Below are 21,631 nucleotides of genomic sequence, written 5' to 3' on the forward strand. Positions count from 1 at the left end.
ACTGGGTGGTAGCTGGAGCAGGTTTTAGATAGAACTGTAAAATTACTTATAATTAAAGTAGCGTATTATACTGAATAACTGCAGTCGTTATTTGACAGATGAGTGAAACCTTTTTCATTGCGTTTATGCATTGGTAACGTTTAAGAAATCAGGGGGGAGAAAAAATAAAAAATAATTCTCTCGATATCCATACATTGTCCAAATATAGGCCAGGCCGGTAGATGGCGATATTGAAACGACTCAATATCGCCATCTGCCGGCCTTTGGGCTTGTCAAAATATAGCCTGAGAACGAAACGGCATTCCTCTAAAATGCTCAAATAAGGGCTACATGAAGCAATTTTCAATAACTTTATTAAAACCAAATTGCAACAATGACCCGGAACAGTTGGAGCACACAACAGAAACACCATCATGCAGCGCTCATCGTAACAGGCTTATTGCAGTTGGCTTCTTTACATTTTATATCAGCAATAAAATAATGGGCATGCTATTGGCAGCAGAAATACACCATCATTTTCATCAGGTACTTGGGGTAAATGTGCCGAAATTACAGTATGCCGCCTGCATTGACATGTGGAGTGGAGTGAATGGCAACATCTGAAATGGCACCCTATTCCCTATATAGTGCACTACTTTTTACCAGGGCCAAATGGCACCCTATTCCCTATATAGTGCACTACTTTTGACCAGGGCCATATGGACACTGGCCAAACGTAGTGCACTATATAGTAAATAGGGAGCCATTTCAGACAAAGCCAAAATAGTTGAAACTCCACTAGTAGCTCTGGGCAGCGTCTCAATCCCATCACCTTGCCTCCTTCCCTTGCTGCCTAGGTTGATTCCTTCCTTATCTCAACAGATCTGACAAAATAGATAAGACATGAGCAATGTGCTACAATACTGTAGTTAATATATCCAGCATGCCTTTTGGTAGACCATTCAGGTAGAGGTTGTCCCCCCCCCCCCCCTCCCCCCATAATGCTTAGTTGAACTCATCTATCCAGTCCTATCAGGTCTGAAAGGGGAAGGTGACAAGGAAACATGAAAGGAGACACTTTTCAGATGAACACACAGCCCCTGGGAGATGAGACACTGGTTGCTGTCTGTGTCCGCTTAGTCAAGGTCCATGTCAGGTCTAGGTTCCGTGGATTCCGTGGAGGGGGGATTGCCTGTGCTGTCGGCGGTCCCCTTCTCGGGGCCCTCTGCTGGTGCTTTCTCCTGGCCGTTGACTGGTCCATTCTGCTCCCCTGCCTTGTTGTCTTTAGGCAGCTCCACCTTGGGCTTGGGCTTGGTCACGATGGGGTTGCAGGAAGAGTACAGCTCCTATTTAGAGGAAATAGTAGGAAGAGTGAAAGTTACAAATAACTGTGCAAGTGTAGCCGATGTGAAATGGCTAGCTAGTTAGCGGTGGTGCGCGCTGGTAGCGTTTCAATCGGTGACGTCACTCGTTAGCCAGCGCTACTGCAGTTAGCCAGCGCTACTGCAGTTAGCCAGCGCTACTGCAGTTAGCCAGCGCTACTGCAGTTAGCCAGCGCTACTGCAGTTAGCCAGCGCTACTGCAGTTAGCCAGCGCTACTGCAGTTAGCCAGCGGTAAAGGAATTGTTAGCAGTACTGTAGGTAGTTAGCAGTACTGTAGGTAGTTAGCATTACTGTAGGTAGTTAGCATTACTGTAGGTAGTTAGCATTACTGTAGGTAGTTACCAGTACTGTAGGTAGTTACCAGTACTGTAGGTAGTTACCAGTACTGTAGGTAGTTAGTCCCACCTTAGTCTTGTCCTGTATCTCTCGGACTCTAACAGCAGGCTCCACAGTCAAGCTCAGTTTACTCTGCTGGTTCATCTTGCTGTTCAGCCAGATCATGGCTTCGTTCACCATCTTATCCACGTTGTTGATCTCTTCCTGGTCCAGATGGTCATACTGCTCCTCCTGGGGAATGGAAAGACAAGCAAAGGAACCGTGTAATATACAGTGCATTCTGAAAGTACTCAGACCCTTTGATTCATTACACATTTTGTAACGTTCCAGCCTTATTCTAAAATGGATTTTCCCCCTCAAACTTACACACAATACCCCATAACGACAAAAAAAAACAGGTGAAGACATTTTTGCAAATGTATAAATTACATAAGTACTCAGACCCTTTACTCAGTACTTTGTTGAAGCACCTTTGGCAGGGATTTCAGCCTCGAGTCTTCTTGGCTATGACGCTACAAGTTTGGCACACCTGTATTTGGGGAGTTTCTCCCATTCTTCTCTACAGATCCTCTCAAGCTCTGTCATGTTGGATGGGGAGCGTTGCTGCACAGCTATTTTCAGGTCTCTGCAGAAATGTTTGATTGTGTTCCAATAAGATTTTTACCTTGTCAGCTCGGGGATTCAATCTAGCAACTTTTCGGTTACTAGTCCAACGCTCTAACCACTAGGCTCCCTGCCGCCCCAAAATAATTATGTATATTACGTCCATTTAGTAGCATAATACAATACACATTTGGTAATTCCTGAAATGCAACCATTGTCAACTTCTGATATTTGCAATAGTTTAAGAATGATTGTTGTATTTCTATGGAGCATTATGAGTCCAATGTATCATTGCTTCTATACCTCTGGGGCAGCGGTACCCTGGGTGTATTGGGGCAGCGGTACCCTGGGTGTATAGGGGCAGCGGTACCCTGGGTGTATAGGGGCAGCGGTACCCTGGGTGTATAGGGGCAGCGGTACCCTGGGTGTATTGGGGCAGCGGTACCCTGGGTGTATAGGGGCAGCGGTACCCTGGGTGTATAGGGGCAGCGGTGCCCTGGGTGTATAGGGGCAGCGGTGCCCTGGGTGTATAGGGGCAGCGGTACCCTGGGTGTATAGGGGCAGCGGTGCCCTGGGTGTATAGGGGCAGCGGTACCCTGGGTGTATAGGGGCAGCGGTGCCCTGGGTGTATAGGGGCAGCGGTGCCCTGGGTGTATAGGGGCAGCGGTGCCCTGGGTGTATAGGGGCAGCGGTACCCTGGGTGTATAGGGGCAGCGGTACCCTGGGTGTATAGGGGCAGCGGTACCCTGGGTGTATAGGGGCAGCGGTACCCTGGGTGTATAGGGGCAGCGGTACCCTGGGTGTATAGGGGCAGCGGTACCCTGGGTGTATTGGGGCAGCGGTGCCCTGGGTGTATAGGGGCAGCGGTACCCTGGGTGTATAGGGGCAGCGGTACCCTGGGTGTATAGGGGCAGCGGTACCCTGGGTGTATAGGGGCAGCGGTACCCTGGGTGTATTGGGGCAGCGGTACCTTGGTTTTATAAGCTTCAACGATCTTCATGTACATCTGGATCTGTTTCCCCATGTCATCGAAGGCTCTGGGTCTTTCCTCAGACTCCATGTACCTCTCCTGGATAGGCTGGCCCAGTTTCTGGAGACAGCAGACAACACTTACGTCAGAAACACTAGATAATCCAACTAGAATGAGGAGGAAACTAGTCATTTTCATAGCAATTAAACTCCTTTTTATAAACTTTCGTGATGCTACTTTCATCTGATTGTCGAAATATAACAGACATTTGCGGAACACACAATTGACTTGGCAGGACTTTAACTCATCATGACAATTAAAAACTAACATTTTATGTGAGAAGTAGTCATTGGTCTGAAGCTGAAAAAGGAAATTTCACATGAGCACAGTGCCTACTCCACCCACGCTCTACCAAGGTTTTCCAGCACACAGACTTGACCGACTACAGTAGCTATGTTGGTATATTGTACTTCAAACAATGTGTTTGCCGATTGCTTAGCATCCAAACATTGTAAAAACAGAGTAGGTAACGTTGGCTAGCTACCTAGCTAATCAAAATATATATGTTTGCATTTGTTAATTAACCTCAGCTTAAATACCACCATATAAACTAGTTATCTATCAGTAGCCTAGTTTTGTTCTTAGCTACTTCTTATGACTGACAGCCTGTTGCAGGCAGCAGCAGCTGTGTTGTTGCCGAGCAACAGAGTTCCTCAACCCTGTTAGATAAAACTCGGCTGGAAATGTTAGCATTGTCAGAAATGCTACAAAATAAAAAAGGTAGCACATCGTTGGTGCACGGAAATGTTCACGTGAGGGATACATTATGTAATAAAAACTGTTGCACCGTCAAACTTAAGTCAATCCGACAATATTTTAAGACCAATGTTCACTTTACGGACGCTATAGTCTCGTTTTTTCTTTTATAAGTCAGTTAAGAACAAATTCTTATTTTCAATGACAGCCTATGGACAGTGGGTTAACTGCCTTGTTCAGGGGCAGAACGACAGATTTTTACCTCGTCAGCTCGGGGATTCGATCTTGCAACCTTCCGGTTACTAGTCCAACACTCTTAAAACGGGCGGCAGGTAGCCTAGTGGTTATCAGACGTCTAGGATTTGAGCTAGGTAGGCGCAGAAAATACTCTGAAAACTCAATTGCTAACGACCCTGTAAAAAAAAAATCCGGTATGTGGTTCTTGGTTAACGGCCGGAAGGCTCATGGCGAGAGGCAAGGGAGTGTGTTGTTGATGAGAAATCAACTTGGAGGTACACGTCGGTGTCATACTGGTTAGATATGATGGTAGGGAGATTTTCATTTAACACTGAGCTTCAAACAATGCATGCTGGTGTGACTATAATACATAAAACTGAAAGCATTACCTGGGACTAATTAGAGTGTGTGAGACTGTACCACAGTGACAGTGTAGAACACTAAGCTTTACCTTCAGCACGGCCAGTTTGTCGATGTACTGTTGTTTAGGCTGGTCCTCTCCGTCTTCATACAGCCAGTTCTCTGTGTCCTCCAGTTGTAAGGACAGGATATCCCGGTCCTACACCACAGCCAAAACACAGGCATTAACATTCAGCTAAGGACAGGATATCCCGATCCTACACCACAGTCAAAACACAGCCAAAACACAGGCATTAACATTCAGTTAAGGACAGGATATCCCGATCCTACACCACAGCCAAAACACAGGCATTAACATTCAGCTAAGGACAGGATATCCCGATCCTACACCACAGTCAAAACACAGCCAAAACAGAGGCATTAACATTCAGTTAAGGACAGGATATCCCGATCCTACACCACAGTCAAAACACAGCCAAAACAGAGGCATTAACATTCAGTTAAGGACAGGATATCCCAGTCCTACACCACAGTCAAAACACAGCCAAAACAGAGGCATTAACATTCAGTTAAGGACAGGATATCCCGATCCTACACCACAGTCAAAACACAGCCAAAACACAGGCATTAACATTCAGTTAAGGACAGGGTATCCCATCCTACACCACAGTCAAAACACAGCCAAAACAGAGGCATTAACATTCAGTTAAGGACAGGGTATCCCGGTCCTACACCACAGTCAAAACACAGCCAAAACAGGGGCATTAACATTCAGTTAAGGACAGGATATCCCGATCCTACACCACAGTCAAAACACAGCCAAAACACAGGCATTAACATTCAGTTAAGGACAGGGTATCCCATCCTACACCACAGTCAAAACAGCCAAAACACAGGCATTAACATTCAGTTAAGGACAGGATATCCCGGTCCTACACCACAGCCAAAACACACCACAGTCAAAACACAGCCAAAACAGGGGCATTAACATTCAGTTAAGGACAGGATATCCCGATCCTACACCACAGTCAAAACACAGCCAAAACAGAGGCATTAACATTCAGGTAATGACAGGGTATCCCATCCTACACCACAGTCAAAACAGAGGCATTAACATTCATTTAAGGACAGGATATCCCATCCTACAACAATCAAATTCAACATACTGTTATTAACATACAGTACGCAATGGATGACATTTAAACATATTACAAGGAATACAATTCTGATATACAGTATTATAAAGTCCTTTATATATCTTGTTGCTAATGGGATACTTCAGGATTTTGGCAAAGAAGTCATGTATTTACTTCCATGAGTTCATCTGACTGTAGGGAAGTAGTGACACAGCTTAATTGATAAAGTCCCAAAGTATCCCTTATAGAAACCTGCTGGGTGTTTCATGGGCAGCTAATGTCAGACACAGTACTCACAGCTTCACTGACGAATTTCTCCAGCCTGCCGTGAAGTTTGTCCCTCATGTCGTACACATACTCCTCCACGTAGTTCTTAGCGTCGTTCCTCTCCTTCTCCAGCTTGTCCTGCATGATCATTTTACCCTGTTGAAACCAGACAAAATCAACCACTTCCAGTTACCACAGAACACTCTTTAAGCACGACTCAAAACAGAAAGATACATGTCTAATACAAGTATATAGAAACAGCCGGAAGAATACAGAACAGACAGATAACAAAGAGAGAGGACAGCAGAGAGAGAGAGAGAGAGGACAGCAGAGAGAGAGAGAGAGGATAGCAGTGAGAGAGAGAGGATAGCAGTGAGAGAGAGAGGATAGCAGTGAGAGAGAGAGGATAGCAGTGAGAGAGAGAGGATAGCAGTGAGAGAGAGAGGATAGCAGTGAGAGAGAGAGGACAGCAGAGAGAGAGAGAGAGGACAGCAGTGAGAGAGAGAGGATAGCAGTGAGAGAGAGAGGATAGCAGTGAGAGAGAGAGGATAGCAGAGAGAGAGAGGATAGCAGTGAGAGAGAGAGGATAGCAGTGAGAGAGAGAGGATAGCAGTGAGAGAGAGAGGATAGCAGTGAGAGAGAGAGGATAGCAGTGAGAGAGAGAGGATAGCAGAGAGAGAGGATAGCAGTGAGAGAGAGAGGATAGCAGTGAGAGAGAGAGGATAGCAGTGAGAGAGAGAGGATAGCAGTGAGAGAGAGAGGATAGCAGAGAGAGAGAGAGGATAGCAGAGAGAGAGAGAGGATAGCAGAGAGAGAGAGAGGATAGCAGGATAGCAGAGAGAGAGAGAGGATAGCAGAGAGAGAGAGAGGATAGCAGAGAGAGAGAGAGGATAGCAGTGAGAGAGAGAGGATAGCAGTGAGAGAGAGAGGATAGCAGTGAGAGAGAGAGGATAGCAGTGAGAGAGAGAGGATAGCAGTGAGAGAGAGAGGATAGCAGTGAGAGAGAGAGGATAGCAGTGAGAGAGAGGATAGCAGTGAGAGAGAGAGGATAGCAGTGAGAGAGAGAGGATAGCAGTGAGAGAGAGAGGATAGCAGTGAGAGAGAGAGGATAGCAGTGAGAGAGAGAGGATAGCAGTGAGAGAGAGAGGATAGCAGTAGGAAGAAACACAACAGCTGAACAAAAAAAACTATCCAGCGATGTCTGGTTGAATTACCTCATTTTCTACAAAGAGGTTGAGCATGTCGACGGCCAGCTCCCACTGAGGGCTGTTCTCTATGGGAAGCTCCAAGACTTTTGTCTTAACTTTGGGCTTCTTGGCCTGGGGAGGCAGGTCAGACTTCTTCTCTGCCTTACTCTCCTCTGGGGAGGTCTGGGGAGAGAGAAACAGCATCATTAAGACTAAATATCCATAAAGTAGCGCCCTTCACTCCCAGCGAGCGTTTTTCAGCCTGCCCCCGAGATGGGTTTGTTCTGTCTGGTCGTTGGCAAGACAACACAAACTGACCTTGGACCAGGCTACTTGCTTTTGTCTTAAGTCTGTACAAACTGCAGTCCTCCGGGACAGAAAGTGCAGAATGCTACCATAAACGTTTCAAATATAGATGTCAAATGTGTCGTATGCAATATAACCTCCATCTCCTCATTCTCCAGCGGCGTCTTCTCCTCTTCTGCCTCTTTCTGTCCATCTCCTTGTGCCTTTGTCTCATCCTGGTCAGTCTGCATGTTGCCCTGCAGAGAGCGCAGGTCACTTCATCAACGCCACATCTCTGGCCAATGATTGGACAGACACACTTCCAGATAGCAATGCCATCAAAATACACTATTATATCTAACTGAATCCCCTCTTCCAAAAGGTTTTGTGGTTTAATAGCACATTTGTAGGCCTAGCTTTCATTGGACTTTCATTGGAAAGTTAATTTTAATTGTCTGTGTAGTGAACATTGAATAAGACACTTTGGTTTTAAAAAATAAATAAATTAAAGCGACATAAAACATGAATGAATATGTTTATTAACATTCACCTCTTCCTCCTTCTCTTCCTCTTTCTCTGGTGTTGCCTGCTGTTCTGTGTCCATGGGCTCCTCTCCTTCCTCGGTCTTCTGGACCTCCACCAGCGAGGCTGAGGAGACGCTGAAGATGCCGTGGATGTTGACCCTCACCTTCACCTTGACCTTGGAGCTCTCCCCAGATGCCTGGGGCACCACCTTCTGGATCACAAACTGACCTATAGGAGAGGACACAGGAAATAAAAGGTGGTCATGGCACATAGTCGGTACATGTGACAGGAAATGCTGGTGACAAACTGGGCTATAATGTATTGTCCCCTTTAGGGGGGAAACATTACTGACACTTGACAAAAACAGTTATAAACAACAACTAAAAATGTATTCAAATATCAATGGACAAGTCAATGATAAGCTTCACACTGCAAACTGTAGTCAACAGGCCATTGCTGCTATGATGCATAATTGAATACGTTTCTATAGAAGATACTGCTGCTAGGATGCATAATTGAATACGTTTCTATAGAAGATACTGCTGCTAGGATGCATAACTGAATACGTTTCTATAGAAGATACTGCTGCTAGGATGCATAACTGAATACGTTTCTATAGAAGATACTGCTGCTAGGATGCATAACTGAATACGTTTCTATAGAAGATACTGCTGCTAGGATGCATAATTGAATACATTTCTATAGAAGATACTGCTGGCAGACAGAAAAGGACCCACAGGAGCGTTGTTCATAGAGGAGTCAACGCCGTGTACATACCTATGGTGGGGTCGGGGTACGGCAGCTCGTTGGGGGTGTTGTAGTACGCTTCCAGAGAGAAAGGCTCCCTCCGGTAGAAAGTCAACACTTTGGAGAAGGGTGCAGCATGGTTCTTTGGGAATACCTCGCAATCGCTACAATGAACAACACATAACAGTCTAGTTTACTAGCACTAAAATAACTACAATGGACAACACACAACAGTCTAGTTTACTAGCACTAAAATAACTACAATGAAGCTATCACACACAAAAAATCATCTATAAATCAAGGTGATAATAAATCCAGATAGGTATTGTAGTTTACCTCAAGCCTTCCTCTGCAGCAGAGTTCCATTTCAGAGAGATTGGGTAAGCAACTGCATCTGTGATGGAGAACTCACGCACTTTGAAAGCAGGGGACAGGATTGCACACTGAGGAGGCAGACAGGGGATATTCTTAGCAGCGAGGCAAACCATTATTCCGTCACCATACTCCAGTAGAAATCAACAACAATGAATTAGGTCTTACTGGTAAGAATGATATCTATAAACGTTGTAATCCCGATCAATACTACATAGTATAGTAGCAGAAGCGTTTGGAGGCTAAGTTCCCTTTTCTAATTTGCTGAGCAAATCCTGGAAGTCCAAAAGGTCATTTAAAGGTCAGGAGGGGGGAAACAGAGATCATCAGACCTGCAGGGCACATCCTCTGGCCACGGCCTCATCAGCATTCAGGGTGGTGCTCAGCTCCTTCCCAAAGAATCTACTGATCCTCTCTTTGACAGACGGGATACGGGAGGCCCCGCCCACTATTTCCACCGCATAAATGTCCTCCTTCTTCAGTTCTGATTGGACAGGAATCAGGAAGGCACCAATCAGAACTGACAGTCACTGACATAACTCAAAACTATAAAGACAATACTCAATGCCTACACAGATAATGCTCAATTGTAATGCTATATGCAAACCTACGATACTCACTGGCTTGCTCCATCAGGGTGTGCAGTGGTGCCTCCACTCTGCCCAGAACGTCAGCACACATCTCCTCAAACTGAACCCTAGAGAAAATACACATGCAGATGTAGGACCTTAATTTGATCACCCTGTTGCAACCTCTTGCACAGCAGGAAATACAAACGTGTAGTGTATAAAAGGTTTCAAAAGGCTCCTAAAGAGTTTGGAATTTTCACCTAAAAATATCACACTTGATTTCCCCTAAATAAAAAAATCTAGCAAACCCTGCCAAAATGTCACACTTGATTTGCCCTAAATAAAAAACGATCAAACCCGGCCAAAATGTCACACTTGATTTGCCCTAAATAAAAAACGATCAAACCCTGCCAAAATGTCACACTTGATTTGCCCTAAATAAAAAACGATCAAACCCGGCCAAAATGTCCGTTAATTACAAATGTTGCTGCAAGATTATTTTCCTGCTGTGAGAAACTGGTCAAATAAGATCCTACATATGTGTATGCATCATCAACATGCAATTTCTCTGATAAAACTACCAGATGTCAAGGACCACCATGCGTTCTATGGTGTCACTATACTTACAATAATACACTGAACAACAGTATAAAATGCAACGAGTGTAAAAGATCCATGAAATGTTCCATATGCACAAAAAGCTTATTTCTCTCAAATTGGTTTACATCCCTGTTAGTGAGCATTTCTCCTTTGACGAGATAATCTATCCACCTGACAGATGTGGCATATTAAGAAGCTGAATAAATGGCATGATCATGACACAGGTGCACCTTGTGCTGGGGACAATAAAAGGCCAATCTAAAATGTGCAGTTGTGTCACAACAATGCCACAGATGTCTCATGTTTTTGGGGAGCGTGCAATTGGCATGCTGACTGCAGGAATGTCCACCAGAGCTGTTGCCAAAGAATTGAATGTTCATATCTCTACAATAAGCCGCCTCCAACGTCGTTTTAGAGAATTTGGCAGTACAACCAACCGGCCTCACAACCGCAGACCATGTGTATGACGTCGTGTGGGCGAGCGGTTTGCTGATGTCAACGTACTGAACAGAGTGCCCCATGGTGGCGGTGGGGTTATGGTATGGGTAGGCATAAACTATGGACAATGAACACAATTGTATTTTATCGATAGTAATTTGAATGCACAAAAATACCATGATGAGATCCTGAGGCCCATTGTGAGACCCATTTCTTTTAAGGTATCTGTGACCAACAGACTCATATCTGTATTCCCAGTTATGTGAAATCCATCGATTAGGGCCTAATGAATTTATTTCAATTTACTGATTTCCTTATGAACTGTAAGTCGCTAAACTCTTTGAAATTGTTTCATGTTGCATTTATATTTTTGTTCAGCACAACTTCGTCATGTGGTCATTGCACCACAGACCAAAATAAGGACTCCTCTAATAGATCATGAAAGACCTGTTTATATCAAGGACCACGGCCTTGCATTCCGGGGTGTTCAGTTGAGATAACAATCTCATAGACCCACAAAACACTATACCTGTTGAGTTTTCCAGAGACATCAATGTCGTTCATAAAGCACTCGATGTTGAGGGGCAGGTCTGAGGAGTTAGCGCTCATCAGCTTCTTGAGTTTCTCACACTCCTGGTAGAGCCTGACCAGAGCCCTGGGCTTGGTCTTCACGTCCAGCTTGTACTTCTTCCCAAACTCCTCACAGAAGTGTCTCACCAGCATCTCGTCAAAGTCCTTCCCGCCCAGCTCCGGGTCGCAGGCCGTCGCAAGAATCTGAGGGAAAAGAAAATGGTATTAAAAAAACATGAATATGAGCAAAAACACATTATTATTTTTCCTGAGCCCATGTGACCTGGCCAGATCAACTCTAGGCACTAGAGCACTTGTTTTGTTTAATAGCCAAAAGGTTATTGAAGTGGTCTGTAAATTCTTTGTGGACATTTCAGTTTTCAATAAAAACTGTTATTTTGTAGAATCAGCATGACCCCCATAGCCTCCTCTGTCTCCTGATTAAAGACACCTACCTTCAGCTTGCCCTTGTTGAAGGCACAGACAGAGGTCTGGTATCCAGAGTGTCCAATGTCTACAAACACCACAATCCTGGGCTTCTCCTCTGGAGCAGGGAGGTCCTGCTTATAGATTCCATACGCCAACGCCACTAGACGGAATATATGCATAATCATTCATTATTATGAAAGAGCAAATCTCCTTCTGTAGCTCAGTTGGTAGAGCATGGCGCTTGTAACGCCGGGGTAGTGGGTTCGATTCCCGGGACCACCCATACGTAGAATGTATGCACACATGACTGTAAGTCGCTTTGGATAAAAGCGTCTGCTAAATGGCATATTATTATTATTATTATATTATTATATTATTACCTTAATATTAAATAATAAGGTGTGGTTGAGTTAAATAGCTACAGTAACTCTGTTAGGGGTCAACACAGCTCTCTCTCTATACCTGCAGTTGTCTCATTCATGAGCCTCAGACAGTTGAGTCCAGCGATCTGTGCTGCGTCCACCACTGATCTCCTCTCGGCGTCCGTGTAGTAGCAGGGGACCTGGGGAGGATGATACAGGCTGTGATTAGCCAGCAGCCTAGAAACTCAATTCAAAATTGTTTTTCCACATCCGGTCTTTTAGTCATGTGACCAAATTCCTGGTCCTTCTAGTAAAGTGTTCCGCCCAGTGCACACTAGCACGCTGCAGATTGATACTCACAGAGACCACGCAGTCAGCCACAGGTTTCTTCAGTGCATGCTCAGCTGTCTCCTTCATCTTGGTCAGAAGCATGGCAGTGACCTGCTCAATGCTGAACACCTTCTCCTCCTCCATGTACATCACCTAAAGGACACACAGACACCAGTTATCATCGTAAATGATTGCTTTTGGGGTTCCCACAGGTAGAGTACAATACAGAATAACACATGAAAATATTATAGGACAAAGACAGACAGATAGATAAGACAACCAATATCTATGTTGATTACAGATTAGACAAGGATGATGAGTAATCTCCCTCTCTCCATTAAGCCTACTCATGTATTCCCCAGCTTGTTAAGGGGAACTAATCGTCACTGTTATCTCTCCTTACCTTGATGCCAGTGGTGCCCGAAGGCATCTGCGCTAAGTCGTAAACAAGGCTGGATTTCAGACGCTGGATGTACGGATCAGAAAAAGCCCGGCCATGAAATCTCTTGAACCCTTGGACTGTGTTCTTGCAGTTTGTGACGACCTGATTTGGGATTAGCAGGGAAATTATGCTGCATTATGATGCTGCATTATGCAAAAAATAAATAATTATCTCACATTAAAAAGTTACTTAATGATGTGATAGCTAATGAAACAGGAGAAATCAGAATTAATTATGAAATATCTTAAATCCCCAATCAAATACTTTAGATATAAAAGACTGGCTAAAATGAACCTGTGGTTGTATTTGGGGTCCTTTGAGGACATGAATGCATAAGTATTATCTTCTGTTTTTAATAGTTCCATCAGGTAATCAAATATTGGCCTGGTTATGAAATCCCTATGTCTATGCATAAGCAGAAAACCATATAACTTGCTAGAAGATTCACACCCTCAATGTGTCACCCGTCAAATAAATAATCAAGTAGAGGGCGTCCTCTATTAAAACATACCTGGCTTTTTGCAGCTGCACCAATAGATCGATTCCGTGGTCCAAATGACACACATGCTCTGAAAGAATGACAGCGGAATAAACATCCGGGCTTTCCGTAATTAGATAACAGCGCCAGCTAAGATAAAACACAGTTGTATTAAATTGCCCATCTTAAATGCGCTTTATTAGCTGGCTAGTAATACAGAGCAGTATACAAATGATTCCTATGAACAAGTCCATTGATGTCGAGAGATTGCAGGCCTCCTCCCAGTCATGCGTCCATTCATACTTCATTAAAACAAATGACCCCCCCCCATTGTTTTCGAAAACACTCAAGATGTTACGTGGGGAATGTAAGTTAAGGTATCACAAGTCAAATGCCGTAACGTTTAATTGGTCAAATAGCTAACAGAGTAGAAGGATTGCTCGTTTTTACAAGTCATGGGTGGATCTCTCCAGTTAGCAATAACATGAACATGCTGTGTTTGCAACGCGGCTCGGCTAATGTTATCCGGCTGGCGCACCTCCCTTGTCCGTCTTGCTGCCAAGGCCACACAATGTGTTCCAATCCCTCTACTTTCTCAATCACTTTAGGAGAAACTAGTTCAAAATTACAATACACACCATATAAACCACACACATATAAGTGTCACTTACGGTGTACATCGATCGCTGTATTCATTGGCTACGGTTTCTATTCCTCCGGCTCTAGCTACCGCAACATAGCAGTTCAGAAACCCGACGTCGAATCCTACCACAGACATCTTCGCAAAATGTTACTTAATAAACAGATAATACTATGGAAAATCACAAAGTAGGCTTACAGTTAATTCCCTAAATAGGATAGACCAGACCGCAAACTGAATGTACGTTCTGGTTTAATTCATTATCCCCCACCCTAGTTCCATGAAAATGCAACTGAGTGCGCTACTTGCCGGCAAATCGTTGATGCCTTCGAACAAGCTCACTTTCTACACCTCAACATGATAGATTTCAGTATAAAAGTCCCATGATGATGATTGCGCAAGTCTCGAAAACCAGACACTAGGGCCAAAGCATTTGAAAATTGTTGGAAGCAACGCGGATGTCTACAGAGACCAGCACAAGAACGGCATGTTCATGTTAGACTACATGACCAAAAGTATGTGGACACGTGCTCGTCGATCATTTCATTCCAAACTCTTGGGCATTAATATGGAGTTGTATCCCCCCTTTGCTGTTAGAACAGCCTCCACTCTTCTGGGGAGGATTTCCACTAGATTTTGGAACATTGCTGTGGGGACTTTCTTCCATTCAGCCACAAGAGCATTAGTGAGGTTGGGCACTGATGTTGGGTGATTAGGCCTGGGTCGCAGTCTGCTTTCCAATTCATCCCAAAGGTGTTCGATGGGGTTGAGGTCAGGACTCTGTGAAGGCCATTCAAGTTCTTCCAAACCGATCTCAACAAACCATTTCTGTAAGGACCTTGCTTTGTGCACTGGGGCATTGTCATGCTGAAACAGAAAAGGGCCTTCCCCAAACTGTTGCTACAAAGTTGAAAGCACAGAATCGTCTAGAATGTCATTGCATGCTGTAGAGTTAAGATTTCCCTTCACTGGAACTAAGGGGCCTAACCCGAACCATGAAACACAGCCCCAGACCATTATTCCCCCTCCAAACTTTAGTTGGCACTATGCCTTCGAGCAGGTAGTGTTCTGACATATTTCAGTAAGGCCATTCTACTGTCAATGTTTGTCTGTAGTTTGCATGGCTGTGCGCGACTCCATACACCTGTCAGCAACGAGCTGAAATAGCCAAATCCACTAATATGAATGTGTGTCCACATATATGGATTAATTATATGGACCATTCTGGATCATTTTGTGACTAATTATTCAAAAGGTACAATATGTATTGAATTAGATTATTTATGGTTAATTTAACTCAGGAAATACTCAATCATTCTTGAAAGGTGTTATCATAGTCTAGAACCATAATGACATTAAACTTGTTTCTTGCATGATATGACAATTATCTTATTAGAAAGGTTATTATGGTGTTATAGGCTGACTTAGCCCACTACTACTTAATGTTTTTACATTTAACATTTTTTTTAACTAGGCAAGTCAGTTAAGAACAAACCTTTAATTTACAATGACAGCCTAAAAGGGGACAGTGAGTTAACTGCCTTGTTCAGGGGCAGGAGAAAATATTTTTACCTTGTCAGCTCTGGGATTCAATCCAGCAACCTTTCAGTTACTGGTCCAACACTCTAACCACTAGGCTACCTGCCATATAGACAGTATACTATACTGTATTTTATAGACCTGTTAGCCTGTGTCAAATTGCATTGGGCAGTAACCTCATTGCTGTGTAATATTGCATTGTAACTTTACGCTAAGTGACAGATCATTCTTATTTATATATCTCTCTGCAGTGTCCAGTCACACGAAAGATGGCAAACCATTCATTTCAAATATACAGGTGAGGTGGTATCAAATTTATAGGAAAAACATTCAGATAAATATTGTCTTTATTGACAAAACATACAGTGAAGGTTTAAACAGGAATAGACAGAGAGCAGCAAGATGGAAGGTTTCACTCTTCATTCTCGTAGTCTGCAGCAACCTTCCTCTTTCCTTCTGAGTGGACATGGTTGCCCCAGGTGTATGTCAGGTACATGCAGATCATTGCTGGAAAAGAAGAACAGGAGAAGACCGGTTAGCGACTGAAAACAGGGATGTGGCTTGGGAGGCACTGAAAGATACAGGAAGCAATGAATGTAGAGTTAGACTATTTAAAAACATCCACAGAGTCAGTGATTTTAACACGGGCAGACAAATTGTATCGAAAGAGGTCTTTACAGTGTGACTCAGAGCACCGTTCTCGTAGACTAAGTCAAAACGGACTTGGCTTTTTAGAATATCTACACGAGGCCCAGCCAATATTACACCTCATTCATTTAAAGGTTTAAGGTTCATTTCATAGTGAGATGAACATGTGAGATGTGTCATGGTCCAATAACTGCCTGCTCGCAGCATGTGTCCCAGGTCCCAAGCTACATCCATAAAAATCAGTAGAACTGTTCCAATTGGAGAATCAAGTTTGCGTCACCGGGCAGTGAACAAGAAACTATTAAAATCAGTTGATGCTACCCCACCTCCTCCCCAAATCGAAAACTAATATGGATGCCAATGTTTTGTTCTGGCTTTGCGTGCACACGTTTCATCTACATCCTGTCTGAGGCATCACGGTGCCCATATGGTGAGGCTGATTAACAGAAACCGGTGTGAAACAGACCGTTGTGCACGCAAAGTGAGAATACAACATGGAATCCATGTTTGATTTGGGGATGCTGTTTGGGGTTTTAGGCTGGGTTTCTGTACAGCACTTTGAGATATCAGCTGATGTACGAAGGGCTATATAAATACATTTGATTTGATGGGGGTGGTAGCATCTAAACTGGATTTAATAGTTTCTTGTTCACTGCCCAGCGATGCAAATGGTGATTCTCCAACCAGCGAACTGATTATGGATGTAGACACCAGACATCGAGACACCGGACATGCTGCTACCAGGTAGTCAGTGGAACATGACTCGTCTCAATCGTTGTCGCTATGGACTGCCCTTAGACCTCATTATTAATTAATGAATCAGTGGTCTAATATTGGGCTATGAGGCCATATTTATCAAGTCTAGAGCAGAAATAAATCCAGACTTTGTCTGGAGATGTTTGATAACTAACAATATCCTGCCTGGTTCTTCACTAAAACCAACGTCCAAACTATGGGATTACTTACGGGGAGCAACTTTGAAGACGGATGATGTGAATCGTCTCCAGACGTTGGGGATTCCTTTAGAGAAGTAGTTGGGGAAAGCCCTCTGCTCGAAGGGGGACAGACTGTAGGTGATCACATGCCTGATCTTGGCCAGATCTCCAAAGTGACGACCCATGGTGTCTAGAGAGACTATCTGAAATGACAAGTAGGAGAATATCAATGAAGAAAAAAGGTACTGTAGTTTAGATGTTGCAATGCAGTCGTCACACAAACAATATACTGGTCCACCAAAAGTCACATTCTTTGGAACAATTGATTAGTCCACCCCAAAAAAATGTAATGTGTATTCCTCCATACATGAACACATCCTATGTATTTTGATCAAATCAACTATATGCACTGAGCTTGTCTGATGCTTTAAGCTTGATTAAGACAAATGACTAGAGGGAGTCCGATCAGCAATTGATTTGATCGTACTGGGCCAGGCTCAGAATTGCGCCACTGTTAAAATAGCACAGATGTTCTGTGGTGGTCGCTGCAACAGGGAGGAGAGAGAGGGGTGCTAGTCAGTCACAGTCACTTTAAGGTTATTGATTATAGAATTAATATGGGGTTTCCTCTCTCCTCACTTTTCTTAGACAATAAGACCTGGGCTGTTCTCATCTCATTCTGCTGCTACCTGCACTGAATTGTTTTCAACACAAATATGCTGGTTAACTTTGCACATCGCAACATGGTTTGGGAAAAGGCACCAATTCAACAGCGCGCTGATGTGTTTCAGAACCACAGACAGCGAACACTATCCAACACGGGAGAAAGCACATTTGTTAGAAAATATGTTTTTTTTATTAGTGTTACACCATTGTTCTTAAGTAATAACCTTATACAATTTTATTATCACATGTCTTAAACTGATGGACTGTGCCACCCCCACGGCCTCCACAACGTATCAGTCCACTCAGGTGTCTTGTATACCATTATTTTATTTTTGTTGCTACTGCTCATCTAAAGTAATCTCATTCGACCAACCGCCTATTGACCAAACAAGCGACTAAATGGGGTCAGTCCTAGTTTGTGGTGAAATAAAAAAAAATGTGAGATGTTTTACAAAACAAAGTCATCAACGATTGGATCCTCGCGAACCAATCAATCAATGGAAGTCAATGGAAAACTTTCAAGAAGCTGCTTTAACCACGTGTTCTGGCTCTGGCCCAATTCATCGACTTCTGGGGAAAATCAGAACAGTAAGAATGTTTGCGTTCTAGAAAATCGTCAGGGCGGTACTCCGATTCGTTGAGGAGAAGAAACTAAATTCCGTGGGCATAACGTTTGGCCCAGAGCAAGGAGTTTGGGTTGCGAGAATAACGTGCATTTCCTCCTCTTAAGAATTGACAACCAGCCAGTCTTCCACAATAGTAGTCAGAATATATTACCACCCTTCACTTACTTACAGCTGCACTCGGGCCAGACAGGCTTTCGGTTTAGATTAATACACAGCGGCGCTGGCGCGAGAAATGGCTCTGAGAATGTACCTCAATTCATTGATGAGAAATGGTGTTGTATTGTCCCATTATTCCAGCTGTTACACAGAGAATATTGAAGGAGTGCTATTAAAACATGTTGGGATAATAGGACAATTCTGAATACAACGCAATTTTCAGAGCCATATCCGGTACCGACTCCTTAGTGTCTTAACCGAAACAGGAAGCCTGTCCGACCCCAGTGCAGCTCGGAGTAAAAATAGGGTCGGAATCTGACTAATATAGACATTTCATGTAATCACATTTATAAAAAAAAACAGTTATGGTTGTTAGTAAAAATGTAACTGTCAATAGACTGGATTAGAAATGTGAACGTGATACCTACGTTTTATTTCCAAGCATAACTGTATACCAAACATTACATTAACTAACGTTACGAGCTAAAGTAGATTGATAGCTAACTAACGCGTTAGCCAAGTTAACACCAAACATTAGATGACATGTCATTTCGCCAGTGACATTACAACACGTAAACTCGTGTCTGACAGATAGTAGAAAATATGAAGACGATACAACCTAGCTAATTAGCTACCTAGAAAAATATTGCACAAAAGTGATCTCAAACGGGACCAACCTGCTACAAACTAGCCAGTAGCTAACATCCATTGCTAACGTGAAGACCTTGCTTGACATTCACGCCAAGATTTAAAATGTGTGTAATGACACGAAACTCTTATTTCGTAAAATCCCCAAGACAAACACAGATGACACGTATACAGGTGATTCAAATTGTAAAATGAACCACAAAACCTTAAACTTTCAGTATCTCTTACCGTACTGCTTCTCAAAACCCAGATTAATAGCGGATTATGACGTCTTTGCTCTGGTTTGGTTCAACGTCCAGCGGAAGTAAACTTTTACGTAACTTCCGTTCTTTTCTTCTATGGTATAACGGCGTTCGCAACAATTATATGTGCATTCCGCCAACTACTGCGCGGGTTGATAATAAGGATCCCAAACATTTGAAAAAATGTGGGTAAAAATAAAGTATCATACTAACTACCAAAAAAAAGAAAAATTAACCAAACAAAATCAACCTGCTTTTCTGTAAAAATGTTTGATTTTAAATCAGATCCCAACACAGGCTCAGAAGCCTCCTGTGAGGGCGGGACATTTCCTTGCAACAAAAGTTATTGTAGTGCTTCTGCCGTGAAGTTTTGCAGCCCCAAAAACTTCTCGGCTGCAGATATATCCAGCTTCTTTGACTTCTTAGACACTTGTACTGAACAATGAATCACTAAAACTATAAATACCACAAAATCCACTTCGTCACAAGTGTATCCAGATCACCTGATTTACTTAAAATAATAACAACTGGTTGCAATGCATCCACCTCCATATCTTCAACACTGTTTCCTCTTTCCCCTTCGACTCCCTTCACCACCTCCACATAGGAGATAAACTGTATAAACATTTATTTTTTATTTTATTTCACCTTTATTTAACCAGGTAGGCTAGTTGAGAACAGGTTCTCATTTGCAACTGCGACCTGGCCAAGATAAAGCATAGCAGTGTGAACAGACAACACAGAGTTACACATGGAGTAAACAATTAACAAGTCAATAACACAGTAGAGAAAAAAAAGGGGGAGTCTATATACAATGTGTGCAAAAGGCATGAGGAGGTAGGCGAATAATTACAATATTGCAGATTAACACTGGAGTGATAAATGATCAGATGATCATGTACAGGTAGAGATATTGGTGTGCAAAAGAGCAGAAAAGTAAATAAATAAAAACTGTGGGGATGAGGTAGGTGAAAATGGGTGGGCTATTTACCAATAGATTATGTACAGCTGCAGCGATCGGTTTGGCTGCTCAGCTAGCTGATGTTTGAAGTTGGTGAGGGAGATAAAAGTCTCCAACTTCAGCGATTTTTGCAATTCGTTCCAGTCACAGGCAGCAGAGTACTGGAACGAAAGGCGGCCGAATGAGGTGTTGGCTTTAGGGATGATCAATGAGATACACCTGCTGGAGCGCGTGCTACGGATGGGTGTTGCCATCGTGACCAGTGAGCTGAGATAAGGCGGAGCTTTGCCTAGCATGGCCTTGTAGATGACCTGGAGCCAGTGGGTCTGGCGATGAATATGCCGACTAGAGCATACAAGTCGCAGTGGTGGGTAGTATAAGGTGCTTAAGTGACAAAACGGATGGCACTGTGATAAACTGCATCCAGTTTGCTGAGAAGAGTGTTGGAAGCAATTTTGTAGATGACATCGCCGAAGTCGAGGATCGGTAGGATAGTCAGTTTTACTAGGGTAAGCTTGGCAGCGTGAGTGAAGGAGGCTTTGTTGCGGAATAGAAAGCCGACTCTTGATTTGATTTTCGATTGGAGATGTTTGATATGGGTCTGGAAGGAGAGTTTGCAGTCTAGCCAGACACCTAGGTTACTTATAGGTGTCCACATATTCAAGGTCGGAACCATCCAGTGTGGTGATGCTAGTCAGGCAAGCGGGTGCAGGCAGCGATCCGTTGAAAAGCATGCATTTGGTTTTACTAGCGTTTAAGAGCAGTTGGAGGCCACGGAAGGAGTGTTGTATGGCATTGAAGCTCTGATCCTTGACACCTCAACCTCCTTTACCCTAACAAACCACTCAAGGAAGTCTGGAGTATGATCCCCACCACAGTTGTAACATTTTCATTGACAGATTCGTCAATATCATACTTCTCCTGTCTGCAAACATTTGACACATGACCATATCCTTTACAATTCCCACATTGTAATGGTTTGGGACACAGATGGTCTCACTGCATACCTCACATATCCAAGCTTCACATATTCAGGTAGCGTCTCTTCAAACAACAATAATATCCACAGGCTTTTCTCCTTCCTTTCATTTACCATACGGGTCAGGTGACGTGCACTGACCACTCCTGGGATTTCCTGACTAAGGTACTCATCTACAGTACCGGTCAACAGTTTCAGAACACCTACTCATTTAAGAGTTTTTATTTTTA

The 21,631-nt window shown here is 43.4% G+C and overlaps 2 protein-coding genes across 5 annotated transcripts; both read right to left on the reverse strand.

Moving 5' to 3' along the window:
• Positions 1–336: 336 nt before the first annotated feature.
• On the reverse strand, positions 337–14,450 carry LOC123993702 (heat shock 70 kDa protein 4-like). Of its 4 annotated transcripts, none has more exons than XM_046296113.1 (19): positions 14,033–14,450; positions 13,395–13,452; positions 12,845–12,985; positions 12,472–12,594; positions 12,212–12,311; positions 11,776–11,909; positions 11,280–11,524; positions 9,755–9,840; positions 9,476–9,627; positions 9,108–9,214; positions 8,802–8,935; positions 8,050–8,252; positions 7,658–7,744; positions 7,242–7,397; positions 6,058–6,183; positions 4,716–4,823; positions 3,272–3,391; positions 1,768–1,929; positions 337–1,325 (listed from the first exon to the last, which is right to left on the reverse strand). In XM_046296113.1, exons 1-19 carry the CDS (start codon positions 14,137–14,139, stop codon positions 1,116–1,118), a joined length of 2,559 nt encoding a protein of 852 aa, XP_046152069.1. In that variant the 5' UTR covers positions 14,140–14,450; the 3' UTR covers positions 337–1,115. The 4 variants fall into 4 exon arrangements, with proteins under 4 accessions (XP_046152069.1, XP_046152067.1, XP_046152070.1 ...); XM_046296111.1 differs by having other exon boundaries at positions 7,658–7,756; positions 14,033–14,448; XM_046296114.1 differs by having other exon boundaries at positions 9,764–9,840; positions 14,033–14,447.
• Positions 14,451–15,869: 1,419 nt separating this feature from the next.
• On the reverse strand, positions 15,870–19,554 carry LOC123993703 (cytochrome b-c1 complex subunit 8-like). The gene is made up of 3 exons (XM_046296115.1): positions 19,448–19,554; positions 17,155–17,326; positions 15,870–16,047 (listed from the first exon to the last, which is right to left on the reverse strand). The coding sequence occupies exons 2-3, from the start codon at positions 17,306–17,308 to the stop codon at positions 15,953–15,955; spliced, it is 249 nt and encodes an 82-aa protein (XP_046152071.1). The 5' UTR covers positions 17,309–17,326; positions 19,448–19,554; the 3' UTR covers positions 15,870–15,952.
• Between the last annotated feature and the right edge of the window lie 2,077 nt (positions 19,555–21,631).

This window comes from Oncorhynchus gorbuscha, linkage group LG13 (genome assembly GCF_021184085.1).
Source record: "Oncorhynchus gorbuscha isolate QuinsamMale2020 ecotype Even-year linkage group LG13, OgorEven_v1.0, whole genome shotgun sequence".
Taxonomy (NCBI): domain Eukaryota; kingdom Metazoa; phylum Chordata; class Actinopteri; order Salmoniformes; family Salmonidae; genus Oncorhynchus; species Oncorhynchus gorbuscha.

Coding starts and splice junctions, on each gene's coding strand:
- LOC123993702 (XM_046296111.1), bottom strand. CDS start 14,139: ATGTCTGTGGTAGGATTCGACGTCGGGTTTCTGAACTGCTATGTTGCG. Junction 9,215..9,475: donor CCAGAGGATGTGCCCTGCAG/GTCTGATGATCT, acceptor CTGCCTCCTCAG/TGTGCAATCCTGTCCCCTGC. Junction 1,930..3,271: donor TTGAAGCTTATAAAACCAAG/GTACCGCTGCCC, acceptor TCCATTCCCCAG/GAGGAGCAGTATGACCATCT.
- LOC123993703 (XM_046296115.1), bottom strand. CDS start 17,308: ATGGGTCGTCACTTTGGAGATCTGGCCAAGATCAGGCATGTGATCACC. Junction 16,048..17,154: donor CGTCTTCAAAGTTGCTCCCC/GTAAGTAATCCC, acceptor CTTCTTTTCCAG/CAATGATCTGCATGTACCTG.